At 33.5% G+C, this 17,988-nt stretch overlaps 1 protein-coding gene across 1 annotated transcript in view; it reads right to left on the reverse strand.

Moving 5' to 3' along the window:
* Tbcd (tubulin folding cofactor D) overlaps nt 1-17,988 on the reverse strand; it is a 119,457-nt gene that overhangs the window by 67,193 nt on the left and 34,276 nt on the right. Inside the window, exons 5-7 of the mRNA XM_085818493.1 lie at nt 7,493-7,703; nt 7,203-7,351; nt 5,650-5,875 (exon numbers count right to left, since the gene is read on the reverse strand). Coding sequence (XP_085674619.1) covers nt 5,650-5,875; nt 7,203-7,351; nt 7,493-7,703 — 586 coding nt within the window. The remainder of the gene's footprint in view (nt 1-5,649; nt 5,876-7,202; nt 7,352-7,492; nt 7,704-17,988) is intronic.

Consider the following 17,988-nt stretch of genomic DNA (forward strand, 5'->3'; position numbering starts at 1 on the left):
AAAGGGAATGGCAATTTCGACTGTAAAAATTCACTTACAAGCAAAATTTATAGCAAAACGAATGAACATAAATGATTTGAAAGGAGGTGTAGCAGATTTATAAAAAGAAAAAATATTTCTGTGCATACTAGAACAACAGTCGGGCAACAATTACCAATGGACTGGCAGTATAAAAAGTCATCTTTTCTAAAATATGTGACAGCTATTATTGACAAAAAAAAAACTTCTTCGGTCGCATATAATAAATATGGATGAAACGCCGTTAGCTTTCGACTCTCCTGCAAACAGAACTGTTGATGAAACTGGTGCAAAAACTGTATCTATGTTTATGACGGGGCGTGAAAGAACGTCATTTACATGCGTGTTAGCTTGTGCCGCAAACGGTGACAAGCTAAAGCCAATGATCATTTTTAAACGAAAAACTATTCCGAAGGGAGATGGTATGCCATATATCAGGACTTAGGTTGAGTTTTTGCATCTATACGGCCCACGTCGATGTAACGCGCAGTTTAATCTATTGCGGCGTTTACGCTGATGCGGCCTTTCTTCCGGAAATTACGGTATTTCTAAAATAATAAATGTTTTAGAACCTGAAATTAAAAAGACATTTGGGATAAGAATATGGTAGAAGAAAATGTGTTTTTACTTACTTCTAAACAGTCTGCATTGAAAGAAATTAAAAAATATTGGATTGTTTTAAAGGGAATGAGTTAAAAATTGAAAAAGAACGTAATACTGTATTAAGTATGATGAAAAAATGAGTTTATGTATTTTTAGGGCTAAAAACAAACTTAATTAAATTCTCCGATAGTGAACAGTGAATTGCCTGGTAAACATACTGCTGCCGTAAAGGTTGAAAACAAAACTTAACATTCGGTTACCTAAAATTTCAATTCCTAAATATTATTGTGATCCTAATTTATTTTTAGAATTTTATAGAACATTATTATTACCAATAGCATTTATCTGAAAATGCTATTGGTAATAATAATGAGTTAACAAAGGTCGGGAAGTTTACCTATCTTAAATCCTTACTCAGGACCTGCTTTAAGAGCAGTACCTGGGTTTGCACTATCCAATGAGAATTATGATGCTTCTATAAGTTTAATTAAAGAAAGATTTGAACGAACAGATTTAGTTATATCGTCGCACATGAACAAACTCTTGAATCTTGAACCAATTAGAAGTTCGTCCAATGTGAAAGCACTAAGAACACTTTACAATTCCTGTGAAATCAATATAAGAAGTTTAAATTCATTGGGTATTGCGTCGGAAGTTTATGGAAGTCTTTTAGGACCTGTTATTTTGAAGCTTTTACCAGATGATATGAATCTGGAGTTTAATAGAAAAAGAAACTCTAAACAGAAATATAGCCTAACAGAACTTCTCGAATTCATTAGACTGGAAGTTGAGAGTCAGGAAGCTTCTAATTTAATAATAAACTCAAAGAAAAGGGACAAATTATGGTGTTAAGCAGAATAAAAATAATTACAGAATAAGGGGTAAGCATTCCTACTGCTTCGGTGTTAGCTACAGTGACTAAGCCATACTGTTTCTATTGTAATCAAAATACACATGATGTAGGAAAATGTGAGAAAAATGAGCAAAAAAGAGCAATATTAAAGAACCATGGACGTTATTACAGATGTTTTAAGAAAAGTCATGTATCGTCCAGATGTAAAGTGAAACTTCAGCCTTGTGAGTTGTGTAATGGTTCAAATCATAATAAGTTATTTTGTAAAAATACTGTTCCTGAAGCCAGTTCAGATGTTAAACAGAAAGTAGTTACAGTATCAGATTCTAAGCAGAATGTAGTTGCATCCCTGTCGTTTAACTCTACGTTTGTTTCTGAAATTGCTGATAAAGGTGTATATTTAGAAACTTGCACTGTTTAGGATTCAGATACAGATAATACTAGAAGCCAAATAGTAAAAATCTTAATTGATGGTGGATCACAGAGGTCATTTATTAGATCTGATTTAGCTAAAGAACTAAAATTAAGGACTTTAAGGAAAGAAAGGTTATATATTTATTCTTTTGGGTACATCCAGGGTAGACTAATGGAATATAATGTCATTCAAATTACCCTGAAAAGTATGCATTGCCCTAATGACTCAATCACTGTTGAAGCTCTAGTTACAGACACTATTTCTGGAGTGATCATAAAAATTCCCTCGAAAAACATTTCAGAAATATTAAAATCAGAAAATTTAAAATTAGCCAACAGTGGTGAAGCATCTGAAATAAAAATATTGTTAGGACCTGATTCATGTTAGGAAGTGCAAACAGAAGAAAAGAAAAGAGTACGCAACACATTATTTGCAGTTTCTTTTTATATCTGATTGGTCCTTGGTTGGATCTTTGTAGGGTGCAAAGTGCAGCTGTATGTTTACAACTGGTGCTTCTCACAGCTTGAAGGAAGATAATAATTCAGTTAATGACTGTTTGTGGAGGTTTTGGACACTTGGGTTTAGAGGAGAAGGAGAATCCTGATGATAAATCAGTCATTGAGAAATTTGAAAAAGAACTGCATTTTACTAATGGTAGATATGTAGCTTGTTTGTTATGGAAATTACATCATGAAAACTTGGGTAATAATGTAGAAAATGCCAAGTGACATCTAATATCTTTGGTTAATAAACTAAAAAATGATGAATGGCTTAGGGAAAATTATGATAGCATAATAAACTAACAACTAAAAAATGAAATAATTAAAGAGTGCAAAATTGAAAGTTGTGACAGTAGTAAAATGTATTACATGCCACATTCTCCTGTGGTAAGAAAAAATGTATCAAAAACTAAAGTCCGTATCATGTTTGACGCATCTTTGAAGTGTAACAATGGGGTATCTCTGAACAATTGTGTGATGGCTTGCCCAAATTTGAATCCTTCTGTTTGGGACTTCATATTGTGGTTCAGACAATACAAACATGCATTCTCAGCAGTGAAAAGGCCTTTCTCCAGATTAGAATTTATGAAATTGATAGAGATGTTTTACGGTTTTTATACTTTAATAATAATAACAATTTAAAAATTATAGAATGACTCGCATTCCTTTCGGTGTGTCATATAGCCCTTTCATTTTTGGCATATATATGGCATATATATATAAAAAACATATAAAGAAAATAGAGTTAGAAAATCCAGATATTTTTGAGATGTTGAATTGTTCGATTTACGTAGATGATGTTTTCTATGGGGCAGATTCTGTGGAACAGGCTTTTAAGTTAAGTACTGGAGCCTATTACGTACTTTAAGATGCCAAAATGAATTTGCGTCAGTTTAGTACAAATTCAGAGGAACTCAATAAACTTTGGGATGATTGTGGAATAATTAAGTCAGGAAATGAACTAAATAGCTCCTTAAAAATATTAGGGCTTAACTGGTGTACGAGTAAAGAGGTAATTTCCTTGAACATAGACAACTTGTATGAAACATTAAATAGCTGTACAAACACCCCAAAAAGAAATATATTAAAGGTGACTGCAATTATTTTCGATCCAGTAGGTTTCCTAGCGCTATTTGTATTACATGCAAGATTGATAATGCAAGACCTTTTGCAGTTGAGTTTAGAATTTGACGACGAAGTTCCAACTGAATGTAAGCAGTTGTGGTCAAAGTGAAGTGGTGAAATCGAAAAATTAAAGAACTTTGAAATTTCTCGAGAATATTTCTCTGGCAAATTGAAGCAAAATACAGATACTGAACTGCATTTATTTTGTGATGCATCTATTAAAGCATACGGTGCAGTTGCATATTTTAGATCGGTTGAAGAAGGGCAGGTAGCATTCATTATGGCAAAATCTAGAATTGTACAAATAAAACAAGAACTCATACTTCCAACGCTAGAGTTGTTAGGAGCATTAACATCGGCAAGACTTGCTAAAAATTCAAAAGAGCTGTTTTCAGTTCATGAAGAAAATATCTATCTGTGGACTGACAGTATGATAGTGGTTCAGTGGATTCATAGTGCTCCTGAACGATGGACAATTTTTGTAAAAAATTGAGTATCTTAAATACAATCATTAACTTGCCCAAATAACTGGAGATATCGTAATGAGAAGTCCAATCCAGCGGACATTTTATCTCAAGGATGTTCAGCTGAATATTTGTTGTCTTCAAAATTATGGCACTCTGGACAAGACTGGTTATTTGAATCAACGAGTGCTTGGCCTAGTAAATTTATTGAGACAACGGAGTTCTCTGATGCTGAATTAGAGCGGAAAAAGTGTATAAATGACACCACAATACTACCGTCTATTGCAGAAAAATCTAATCCTCTGTTGAATCTTAAAAATTATAGTAAAATTAGAGTTATTACAGTGACTGCATGGATATTTAGATTTATTCACAATCTGAAAAATAAAATTGACAAGAAAACAGGACTCTTGATTGCAGGAGAACTCTTTGCTGCAGAATTATATTTGATAAAAGAAGTTCAATATGAACATTTTTCTGATGAAATAGTTTAAAGAATGTAAAAACTCAAAAATTTATGAACTGAATCCTTTTCTAAGTGAGGAAGAAGTTGTATTAGTAGGAGGAAGACTACAAAAATCAACAAATTTTCATGAACAGCATCTTAAAATTATTCCTTCAAAAACTCATTTTACAGATCTTCTTGGTATGTAATGCACATGAACGAGTTCTTCATACAGGTATAGCTAGTACTCTCATGTTCCTCCATAAAAAATACTGGATAATTAGATCCAGACAAAATGTGAAAAGTGTTATAAGAAACTGTGTACTGTGTCAGCGTTATAACTCCCGACCAATGCAACAAGTCATAGCACCATTACCTCCATCTAGAGTTAGAGTGATAAGAGTATTAATATTGTGTGATAGTATATTTCTTCCTGAAAACGTAATCATTTACGTTAAACGTAAAAACAACATTTTCATACATGGCAATGTAACGTAAAAACAACATTTTCATACATGTAAACGTAAAAACAACATTTTCATACATGGCAAATGGTAGCATATGCAAATAAATACATTTTTAATAATCAAAATAATTTTCAAAATGAATCCCAAATGTTTTCCTTCAACTATTTTATAGTTTACGCCAATAAGCAATTACTGTGACAAATTGATTGATTGGGTTAGGTAGAATTATGAGTGTCACAAATTGATTAATTGGGTTAAGTAGAATTATGATAGACTAATAGACAGAACCTATTTTACAACCTTAATCTCTTTTCAAACCAATTAATTAAATAGTAACTTACACATATATACTTGTATATGTGAGCAGTAAGAATTAATATTTTTTTTAAAGAATTTTGTTTAATTTTTTTTTAGAAACTACAATTTTATACCTGAAAATATACAGTACCGGAAGAATATTACTATTTTGACATGAAAATATAATATAGTGAAAGAAATTACATTCTTCTTTAAATGTTTAAATTTAATTAATTAAAATAATTTAAAAACAGATACATTTAGAAATGAATATTTAAGTAAGATAATCTGTAAAGAGGTACATTTAGAAATAAATGCCAATTTAAATAAACACATGGTAAAGATTATGAAATTTATTAAAAAAATGTCCTTAGAGTTTATACTAGAAGAGATAAGCTGTAATGTTGATAATATTTTCAGAGAAAAAAATTCTTTGAAATATAATATATATCAGAAAGATACCTATCAAATACAGTAGTGACTAAAAGAGCTCCAGCAATGCTATTTACATATGGCTGCAGCACTTTTGGATCATAAGCTCTAGCAAAAGACCAACAAACATAACATGCAGCATCTCTTATGTGAGAGCCAACTGAAAAGTTACCACGCTGTTCATCATAAACTAAGGCTTTCAGTACAACTCCTACAACTTTATCCAAGTGCTGAGGAAGAATAAGCCCTCTTCTTCCTATATTTAAAAAAAAAAAAAAAGTATAATCTAAATACAATAAACATAATATACACTTTACATTTTAGACATCAATATTTCAGATATTTTGTTACACAGTTATTTCTAGCTATATTCTCTTAGAGGAAAGAGTAACATCCTCTCACTGCTATTTGCATTTACTTCTCTTTTCTATGCTATTTTCAGTGGCTTTATTCGTTTTTGTTTGTAATTTTTTAGCATATCATTTTCATTTGCAATTTTTTCTGCAGTTTTTCAAGTAAGAATTTAATAGTAACAACCAGAAGTAATTAAAATTATATATATATATAAAACTGCTGTAGATGAATTCAAGAATTCAAGACACATAACAAAATCAAGTTTCAGTAAGAAAAACATACAGCAGTTCAGAAAGGGGGCTTCCAAAAGAAAATCTAATCTTCATGTTTAAAAACTAGCCTGAGAACAGTAGAATATCTTTTGTTCATTTCTAGTTTGTCTTTTAAAATATTAATCATATATAGCAAAAGAGAACTCATTATGCCATTAGAAATAACAGCTGAGTAACATAATTATCTTTGTAAAACTATCTGCATTCTTGTGGTTAAGAAAGAAACTGACAAAACAGACAGAGGGAATAAAATTTGGAAGATTATTACAAGAATAATGAATTGCTCATGGTATTTCTAGTGAAACAAACAAGCATGGCAATAAGGATGTCTTGTCATCAAGAAAATATGAGTTGAGATAACTGAAAGCTATCAAACTTTATTTATAAATATATCATTATCATTCAAAACTACTCTTGGCTCCCAGTGACTAATAAACTGGATATCCAGAAAGGTGCATGGAAAAGAAACAATGAATTATAATATTTAATACAGGGCATTCTTTTATTTAAACTGAATTTCTTTAATATGTTTCTGATATTAATTTACACTTCTTCAAGAAAACTTGTCAATGTTAATCTTTACAAAATGTTTGAGAAAATATAATTAAATAAACATCCATTATTTAATTACAAAAATAGTGATGAAATGCATTTTCTGTCACATCCAAGAATAAAAATAAATAAATAAATAAAAGTCATTACTTACAGATGAAATAAGTATGCAGTTTTAAATAATTTCAGATTTGGAAAACTAATATATTCAAGTTTCAGGGAACAAATGGACAAGAATTTTTAAGTTTTTCATAAATTTTTAATACCCTGAAAGCAATCTACTTGCATGAATTGTTATCATTTTGTAGAATGCTCTTTTCATTGAGAAAGCAAAATAATAATAGGAAACCAGTTATAAATGAAGAACAGTACTAATTAAATTAACATAAAATTTAGAAAAATTACCTAATTCTGCTAATGCCAAACAACCACCATGCCAAGCTGAATCACTTTCTCTTAAACTGAAAAGTTCAAGGACTGATGTGACTACATCATCCGCTAATTCTTTCGGAAGTCGACCAGTTACTCTTCCAATGCCTTTTGCAGCTGACCACCTGTACACAGAGAGGAAAGTAGAATACTTCTTATATATTCAAGGGGAAAAGTATATATATATATATTCAATTAAAAATAATATTAATATATATATATATATATATCACAACGGAATGTGGGTGCTAAGAAAAAGGAAATACCTTATAATAGTGTCTTTATCTCTCAAGCCTACCAATAATTGTTCAATGATATCTTCTGTTTCATCTGGAATGTCATAATCTTCATCTTCCACTGGCTCTTCATTAGTAGAAAGAGAATGAGCAACATCTCCATACGCTAAGTTATCAGCTAGAGAACGTTTTCCCCGACTGTAGCGCCACCTTGCTACTTTTACACGTAAAAAGCTCAACCCTGTTATAAGACACATTGCATTTCTGTTTAGTGATAATTTACAATTCTTTATACACATATAAACTTCTTAAAATTATAGCTTTTTTCACAACAAGATTTACCTAGAGGTTACAGTTGCATTTATTTATAAGCAAAAATTCAGAATTGAAATCTACCATTATTACTTAAAATTCCATTTCCAGTTACATTCAAATCTGAGCAAGTTAACTCCCAAATACAAGATTTTAGTTTTAAAAAGGGAAGGAATTAATTTTGCTTATCCTATATTGTAAAGTAACACCACGATATTTTTTTTTTTTTTTTTTAATATTTTTTATCTGCAACATTGAAAATTCTTGACCAATTCCTGCTTGTATCCTTGATAAAGACTTTGCACCCCTAAAAATAGGCCGGCTCTTATAACATTGTCCCTTTTTTCGTTTCTAATTCCTGCTTCATTAAACATCACTTGTTGACTTTGTCCATTGTTTCAAAATGTGATACACTGTATAGTTTCTATTACACATTGTTTGTTTTTACATATGCGGTACAGTCAAAAGTCTTTAATCCGGACGTCCATAATCCGGACTTCAAAGCTACAAACTTTCTGCGCATGCATAAATGTATAATGCGTTTATGCATGCGCATAATATGTTTACGCATGTGCGTTTAATGTATAACGGACGGTATAATCTAAGCTGAAATTATCTAATTATCTATTTCAGTTAATGTTTCAGATTGTGTAGTTCTTTAATCTTCTAATTGGATCCGGCTTATTATTTTTTGCAGACTGTTAGAGCAATTTTATAAAAGTAAGCTTGAATTTTCAATTATGTCAAAAAGAATTTCCGATTCTGGAGCAGCCAACAAATCTACAAAGCGAAAGCATGTTTCAATGTCCATCAAACAAAAAGTGGAATTGCTGCAAAAAATGGATAAAGGTATATCCTTTGTTTCTCTAACCATTCCAAAATCTGTTTATCAATTTCACGCTGCTGTGGTGATGGCGATAAGGAGCGCGCCTTGCGCCCTCCGATAAGTGTGGCAACCCTAGAGGAGAAGTTTCTTACGAGTAGCGAGCAGAGCGAAACAGGCAGGCTGTCGGGGAGTGTGCGCGAAGTTCCTAAATAAAGCTTAATTTTTATTGTGCACTATGTATTGTTAATATTATATTAATGCAGTAAGAACCTAATCTGTGATATGGAATTCGAGGATTGGTGGTAAAAACATAACAGGAAATTTCCATAATGGTAACCTGGACTGTGTTAAATCGTATGAACAGTTCTCAAGCACTTTCGGTTTTGACTACAAGCCATCACTCAAGATCTCCAAACCAGAAGTAATGGATTACATCGGTTTTCATCCTCCGGATCACAGATGAGTAGTAATTATAGATCATTTTATAATTCTGTTTTCTACTTATCATTTAATTTCATTTTCTTTAGTAAAATTTTTGCTTTTATTTTGGCTTAAAAACCTTGCACAATGTCTGATGTTCATGCCGTCCAAATTCCGGTTTATAACCGATCAGACCCAACTTTATGGTTTATTATGTGTGAAAGTACCTTTGCTCTTGCCACCCCCAAACCTATCACAGAATTCATTACTAAATATAATTATGTAGTTTCTCATCTTCCTCCAGATATCGCATCACTAGTACGGGATTTACTTATGAAACCAGACCCTATTGATCCATATGCAAAGCTTAAAACTGAGTTAATAAATCGTTCAGGAGAATCTTCTCAGCAAGAAATTCGCCAATTATTATCTGGAGAAGAATTAGGTTCTCGAAAACCTTCTGATTTGCTTAGAAATATGAAACGTCGAGCAGAATCTTTAAATGTTCCTGATAACTTAATGTTAGAATTACTCCTTCAACGTTTGCCTTCGACTGTTCAGTCTATTTTGGCAGCGGTTTCCAATTTAACTGTAGATAAAGCTGCAGAAATTGCCGACAGAATTTTAGAAGTAAATCCAACCCCAGGGACTTGTGCCGTTTCTCGCACAGTCGATCAGTCTCTTGAGGATAAATTATTTAAACAAATAGAAAAATTAAACAAACGTATTGATCGCATTTCTCTTTCTCGTGGTCGCTCGCCAAATTGCGGAGATCGCAATAAGGAAAGAAGCAATTCCAAAAGGAGAGATTATTCTGTTTGCTGGTATCATAGACGTTTTGGGAAAAAGTGTAGAGATGAAAAATGTACAAAACCTTATTCATGGCAGGGAAACGAAACCAGCAAAGAATAGAGGCGACTTATTCTTTGCCTCAAGTTTCACGTCGCCTGTTCGTTCGTGACCGTAGAACAAACCTTTCATTCTTGGTCGATACCGGCTCTGACGTGTCCTTACTTCCAGCAAATAATTCTCAAAAACGGAATTCGTCCCAACAAACACTTTTCGCTGCTAATTCTTCTACTATTCATGTTTATGGTCAAAAAACACTTTCTTTGGATTTCAAATTAAGACGACAGTTTACATGGACTTTTCTTATAGCAAATGTTAGTACACCCATTCTTGGAGCAGATTTTCTCCATTTCTTTGAATTGGTGCCTGATCTCAGAAACAAATGTCTCAAAGATTTAAAAACGCATTTTAAAACCGTCGGTTGCGTGAAAAATGCAAGCATTTATTCAGTAAAAACTGTACTTAGTGATACACCATATCACAAAATTTTAAAAGAATTTCCTTCAGTTACTAGATTACCAGATCCTAACCAACCTGTTAAACATAACACCGTTCATTATATCATAACTAAAAGTCCACCTGTGGTTGCAAAACCTCATCGGTTAGCTCCAGATCGCTTAAAAATAGCAAAACAAGAATTTCAAACTATGATGCAATTGGGGCATTTGAGACCTTCGAGCAGCAATTATGCATCCCCACTTCACATGGTTCCAAAAAAGGGAAGTCTGGAATGGAGACCTGTAGGAGATTATCGAGCATTGAACGCTCAAACAATAAAAGACAAATATCCTATTCCATGCTTAGCCGATTTTACTGCTGCATTGCACGGTACTAAAATTTTTAGTCATGTCGACCTGATTAAGGCATACCATCAAATACCAATTAACCCAGCCGACATCCACAAAACCGCCATATGCACACCATTCGGTTTATTCGAAAGTATCCGTATGCAATTCGGCTTATGCAATGCATCTGCGAATTTTCAACGTTTTATAGATGAAGTCACGCGGGATTTAGAAGGCGTTTACGCTTTTGTCGATGACTTGCTCGTAGCCTCTAAAGATTCTGAGGAACATTGCAGGCATTTGAAAGCTTTATTTTCCAAACTTCAGGAATATGGACTTTGCATAAATGTTTCAAAATGCACCTTTGGTCAAACATCTATTGATTTCTTAGGTTTTCACCTTAGTGAAAACGGAATTGAACCTCTTCCTGACAAAGTCAAATGTATTTTAGATTTTCCTCAACCTACCACTCTCACTCAGCTTCGCCGATTTTTAGGCATGTTTAACTTTTATAGATGTTTCATACCTAAAGCAGCACATATTCTTTCTCCTTTAATAAAATTGTTAGAAGGCTATATTAATAAAAAGAAATCTCGTTCTCGTGTTCAGGATTCATCCCCACAATTAAATTGGAACGAGAATGCTGAACAAGCCTTTAATGCTGCCAAAAATGCCATTGCTCAGGCTACCCTTTTGAGACACCCTATTCCCGGAGCCCAGCTAAGCATCTGGGTAGATGCCTCAGACGTCGCAATCGGCGGCACACTTATGCAGTTGTCTCAACAAACATGGGAACCTATAGCATTTTTCTCTATGAAACTCAGTAAAAGTCAACAGAAATGGTCCGCGTACGATAGGGAATTATTTTCTATTTATTCTGCAATTAAGAAATTCCGACACATGTTAGAGGGCAGAAATTTTATAATTTATACGGATTAAAAACCGTTAATATACGCTTTTAAACAGAACCCTCATAAATGTTCACCTCGACAATTCCGCCATTTAGATTTTATTTCTCAGTACTCTACTGATATTAAGCATGTGCAAGGTTCAAAAAACGTCGTTGCTGACGCTCTTTCAAGAATCGAAATTGATTCCATAACAAAATCTCCATTTTTGGATTTTAAAAAATTTTCGGAAGCTCAACGGCATGATCCAGAGGTACAAGACCTTCTCAAAAACAACACTTCATCTTTGAAACTGGAATTTAAACCGTGCCAATATTCTGATGGTAATATTCTTTGTGACATATCAACAGACATTCCTCGTCCATTTGTTCCGAATTCCTTTCGCAGACTCATCTTTAATCATCTGCATAATCTGTCACATCCAGGAATTGCAGCTACTACGAAGCTTATTTGTTCTCGTTATGTATGGCCCGATATGAAACGTCATATCAAAAATTGGGTGAAATCCTGTGAATCTTGCCAAAAATCGAAAATTACTAGGCATACTAAAGCACCACTGGGCACATTCTCTCTTCCTGATGCACGTTTTTCAGAAATCCATATGGATATCGTCGGACCGTTACCTCCATCAGAAGGCAACGTGTACCTTTTGACTCTAATAGATAGATTCTCCAGATGGCCTGAAGCCATTCCCATCCCGGATATGAAAACGGAAACCATTTGCAGAGCCATCTTCAACTGTTGGATATCTCGTTTTGGCTGCCCATCGATCATAACAACAGACCAAGGTTCTCAAATGAGATCCGCACTTTTTGCAGAATTTACGCGCATTTTAGGTACGAACAGAATCACAACAACAGCCTATCATCCAATGTCCAACGGCATTGTTGAACGATTTCATCGACATTTAAAATCTTCTCTCAAGGCTCACGAGACCAATACCTGGACTGAAACACTACCAGTTGTTATGCTTGGTATTCGGACAGCCGTAAAGGAAGATCTACAGTCATCTTGTGCTGAACTGGTGTACGGCACAACTCTCAAGCTGCCTAGTGATATGATAATGTCATCTAAGATATCTCCGTATGACACACAATTGATCACGAATCTTAGGCATAGAATGCAACAATTGAATCCAATAGCAACATCTGCACATTGCCAAGAAAAATGTTACGTAAGTGCTACCTTAAAGTCGTGTATGCATGTATACTTACGTGTCGATCGAGTAAAGCCACCTCTGTGCCAACCATACACAGGTCCGCATAAAGTCCTTTCTAGAACGGACAAAACTTTCACAATTGATGTTAACGGTCTGAAATCTACTGTGTCTATAGACCGTCTGAAACCAGCCTATTTGCTTTCGGACTCTAATTTGCCTGAACTGAAAACAAATAAAGACTTAAAGACAGTTCAGCAGAATAAATCTGCAAACGAACTCTCTAAGACACAAACTGTCACCAGATCGGGAAGACATGTTCACTTCCCTAAGAAACTTGCTTCTTACATAACAATTTAAAACATTTTTTTTAAATTCATATCTTAACATATTTCTTGTTATTTCATGTTTATTATATGTGTCAATACCTTGTTATATATTGAATTGCATTTTGATCTTTTCTAATTTTATATTCTAATTTTGTAATCATAAAAAAAATACCCGACAGCACGGATACTCTGAGATAATTTCATAACCTATGTCGTTCCTTTGAATAGCCATTAAAGGAACTGGGGGGAAACTCTGTGGTGATGGCGATAAGGAGCGCGCCTTGCACCCTCCGATAAGTGTGGCAACCCTAGAGGAGAAGTTTCTTACGAGTAGCGAGCAGAGCGAAACAGGCAGGCTGTCAGGGAGTGCGCGCGAAGTTCCTAAATAAAGCTTAATTTTTATTGTGCACTATGTCTTGTTAATATTATATTAATGCAGTAAGAAGCTAATCTGTGATATGGAATTCGAGGATTGGTGGTAAAAACATAACCGGAAAACACCATACTGCTCTGCGGAGGGGGGGGGGGCGCACAATCAACTGGAAGTTGATCTGTCAGCACTATCCTTATCTTCAGGGAAGATGTTTTTATTTTATTCGGCTTATAATTCCTTACTAAATGCAGTATTTCATCTCAATGTACTCCGTCTTCAATATGATTTACATCAAATTCCTTGTCATTCTAAATATCACGAATACACATTAAATAGTTTTCTGGTTGCAATTTTCTAATTTTGACTATGCGTAATGTATGCTTTACACATGCATGCGTTGAAAGAAATGTTTAATAAAGTAAACAAATAAATATTAGGCTTTTTTGTTTTTTGTAAATTTTGATACCATTTACATCATAATTGCTCTTTATTTCATAAATTACGGTTTCATAATTTTAATTTTATGATTTCTGCAATCTTACCAGATTTAAACTGATGATCTATAATCCGGAAAAACCGATAATCTGGAATCGCCAGTCTCGACGAGTCCTGATTAACCCTTTGAAGGGCACCGGTATATAATATATACCGGTTGTTTGTCAATTTTTTAACCTCCGAAAAAATGCTAATTTTTCTACACCAAAAGCTATAATCGTAAGTGTCTAGTATTTTCTTTCGATTCTAAATGGCAACATCACCCTATGAATGCTCAATGTTTTACAGTTATGAAATTAATATACGCCGTTCCAAGGTATCATGTTGGAAGATTGATAAATTCTATTGGAGGGAAAGAAAAAATTCAAAATCTGCAAATATATGACGTATACATGCTGAATCATATATATTTACTTCATTTCAGTCAGAAGTGATAATTAACAGCAGATTATTTATACGATTTTAAAACCGGTATATAATATATACCGGCGCCCACGCTGAGGATACCACGCCAATAGATGGCAGCACCAGTCTTCTCCTTTTCTACTCTGTGACGTGACAGAATTTCTTTATTATTATAACAGTTTATGATGTAATAATATTTCATGATTAACTTATAAATCGTTTAGGATTAAATATTATGTTCATGGAGAAACGGGGAGTTTTCTGACCCTGCGCTAGAACTGAATACAAGTATATTAGTTTCATTTATTATTTGTGTACTCAGCTCAAGTTTCATTCGTCTGTGTTTAGCTAAAATTTTTATTTCAGCACTTATCTCATCGATTTCAAAATTGCCATCTGGGGTCAAAACTTCACACAATTGTGGGGGTTAAACGTGGCATGCTAGCGCCCAAAAGACACCTGATGCTTCCTGTTTTTCAAAATCCTAGAATGTAAGAAAATGAAAAGAGGTGATTGACAACCAATTTGTCTTTCGGGAGCCAGGCCTTCTTCCCTTTGCGAAGTGTGATAAGATCACACAAAGGGAAAGCTCACTTAAAATGGAAATGTACTTAAGGTCCGTCTCATAGTGTAATCACAAAAACTGCTGATTTGAAAGCCTGCTTTTATTCTTTAGGGAAATTCTTTTTAATTCTTTGTTAATTTCAGATGAAAGACTAGAGAACACAAGAGAAATTTGCGCTCTGGTTGATACAAATAGGTTGTTTCGGAAATAAATTTTCACAGTTGGTGAAAGGAGGAAAAATATTTCTAAGCCCCGTTTTAGATGCAAACTAAAATTTATCTAAAAGTTGAAAAGGATCCCCTATGAAGCCAAAAGGGTTGAAAATCAGAATAAGAGCTTTGAGGTGTATCAAATAATAAAATTGTTTAACGGTGTTTCTTCCTGAACAAAAAGATATATTACAACCTATATTTACAAAAAATAAAAAAGGGACCCTTACGGACCTCCGTAATCTAAAGTGTGTGTGCGTGGAGGGGGGGGGTAATTCTTCGTATCATAGTATGAAGCATGGTTTTTTTCACATATTATCTAAAGCATAAAATACAACTTCAAAAATGCAACATACTTTCTCAGCTGAGTCGTCGTAGTGCTTCATTTTTCAATTTTTTTAAAATTTTTGGCTGAGTTACATCTGCTTATAATATTATACTAGTTCAGTTACAGCATGATACGATTTACACAAGCAGTGTTATATTTGCAAAATTTTTTTTAAAAAATAATATTGAATTTAAATCAAGTTGAAGAGCTTTTTACCCATAAGTATGTTCAGCTGGGTTGCATCATCAAAGTGCATAAAAACATAAATTTTATTTTTAAAATTTTAAATTTCTGCCGAAATTTAAGAAAATTTTGTCTTTAGACTTACATAACTATATTCAAGCACTCATCACTACAGGCGCACATCAAAAGTACCCAAAATTAATTTAAAAAACAAAGATTAACAGTTGGCAACTACCTGGAAAAAAATGTCCTAGAGGGGAGCCGGTATATATTTTGAGAGCCGGTATAAAATATATACTGGCTCTCAAAATTCAGGATTTCGCTCTAGAATTTTTTTAAGTCTCAATTTTGTGTCCTTAGGGTCCATAAGTTATAGTTCATGCAAAATTTTACCACAGTTTAAATTATTTTATATACCGCCCCTCAAAGGGTTAAAGACTTTTCACATTGCTGTATGATAAAAAAATCTGAATTTGTTTTATACTACATAACATATAATTTCATCACTATATCTTAGAAATATTTTGAATTTATATTCATTATATTGAATTTGTTTGAATTTATATTCATTATATTGAATTTATTTTGAATTTATATTCATTATAGCACATGGTTTTACAAGACTTTCAACTGACTATAAAATTCACTTTAAACATTCTCCTGAAATCTCACTGAACAATACTCAAAATTCAGGACATATGGAGATAATGTTTCAAGAATATTTCAAGAACTTTACAAACTTATCACTTAGAAACTTTCCAATTCTAGTTTAAATCCATTTCTGCATTCCATTTGCAAATTAACCTTTTGTTATTACATTCCTAAATTATATTTTTCTCTTTCTTTCTTATATATATATATATATATTCGAATATGAGAAAGTTCATGAAACAAATGATGGGGCATAGTGAAAACCTTACATGCTATATCTTTGAAGCACTTCATTTACTTTCTCACTGCATTTGTAAATATTGTAAATATTCTAAAAAAATTTCTCTTGTTTAGGCTAACACTGCTGTTATCTTCTCTAAAGGCTATCCTTTCACCAAGTCTTTCTCTTTGAAGGGGGGGGGGATATGCAAAATATATATAAAACAAAAATATTAAACTTAATTAGAATCAATTGGATATTTAAATTCATAATTTTAATTAAATGCATCTCTGCTTCAAAGAATATACTTTGCTGTATCACTTGGCGGCATGTTACATCACACATTATGCAATTTCTTTGTACTGTGACATCTGCATGCCAATCGCTGTTCAGGTTTAAAGCAGCGACTTTCTGGCTATCAATAATGTATGCATAAAGACAGAGTACGCATTGCTTTCTTTCGTTTGCTGTTGCCTGAATAAACCACATCGCTTGTTTGCCTTCTCCTTCATTGTCTAAAATGTAAACTACATATATCAATTAAAGAGGATTTTAGGCATTGCTAGTGTTGTATCAGTTTTAACCAGAAGTATATTTCTGAATAATTGTTTAAAAATTATTCAGAAATAAAATTGTGTAAAAAATAAAAGTGATGTTTTAACCAGCAAGCCAGTCGCACCAGACAGCCATCGAAACAGTTTCTCGGCCAAGACTCAAGCATGAATTAGGTTTCATCTTTTTCTCCAAAACCACATCATCACATACATAAATACAGCATAAAGTCCGTAATCCGGATGTCCATTATCTGGAATGATCTATAATCTAAACCTCAAAGCCCAAAACTTTTTTTTTTTTTTAAATTTTTATGCTTTACGCATGCGCATTTAATGTGTAACAGATGGTATAAGCTAGGCTAAAATTTTCTTTACTGATTAAGGCATTTCATTTAATGTTGCAGATTGCGCTGTTCCTTAATCGTCTAATTGGATCTGGCTTATTATTTTTTGCAGACTGTTGGAGCAATTTTATAAAAATTAAGCTTGAACTTTTGATTACATCAAAAAAAATTTCCAATTCTAGAGCTGCCAAAGGATCTACAAAGCAAAAGCATGTTTCGATGTCCATCAAAAAAAAAGTGGAATTGCTGCAAAAAATGGATAAAGGCATATCCGTCTCCAAATCTGTTGCATCTGTCCCCCGGGGTGCTCTCAATCAGGGTCTGATCCCGGGGAGCTCTCCATCAGGGTCTGATCCCGGAGAAGCCATAAATGTTTGTAAATGTAGAGTATCTGTTTGGCATGAGGGCACTCTAAATATTGTACAAGCCTCACAAGAGTATATCTGTGAGACTATATCACTATATCTGTCCTCACAAGAGGTTGGTGGTAGAGGAAGAGGGGTGGGAGATCCCCCCTCGCATCTGTCCCCCGGAATGCTCTCCATCAAAATCGGGGGCAAAACTGAGAAGTTCGAGGGCTTATTCTGATGTTACTGTTAGACAATTAAGATAAG

This window comes from Stegodyphus dumicola, chromosome 6 (assembly GCF_044657685.1).
Source record: "Stegodyphus dumicola isolate Sdum_Otavi_A_Nest chromosome 6, ASM4465768v1".
Taxonomy (NCBI): domain Eukaryota; kingdom Metazoa; phylum Arthropoda; class Arachnida; order Araneae; family Eresidae; genus Stegodyphus; species Stegodyphus dumicola.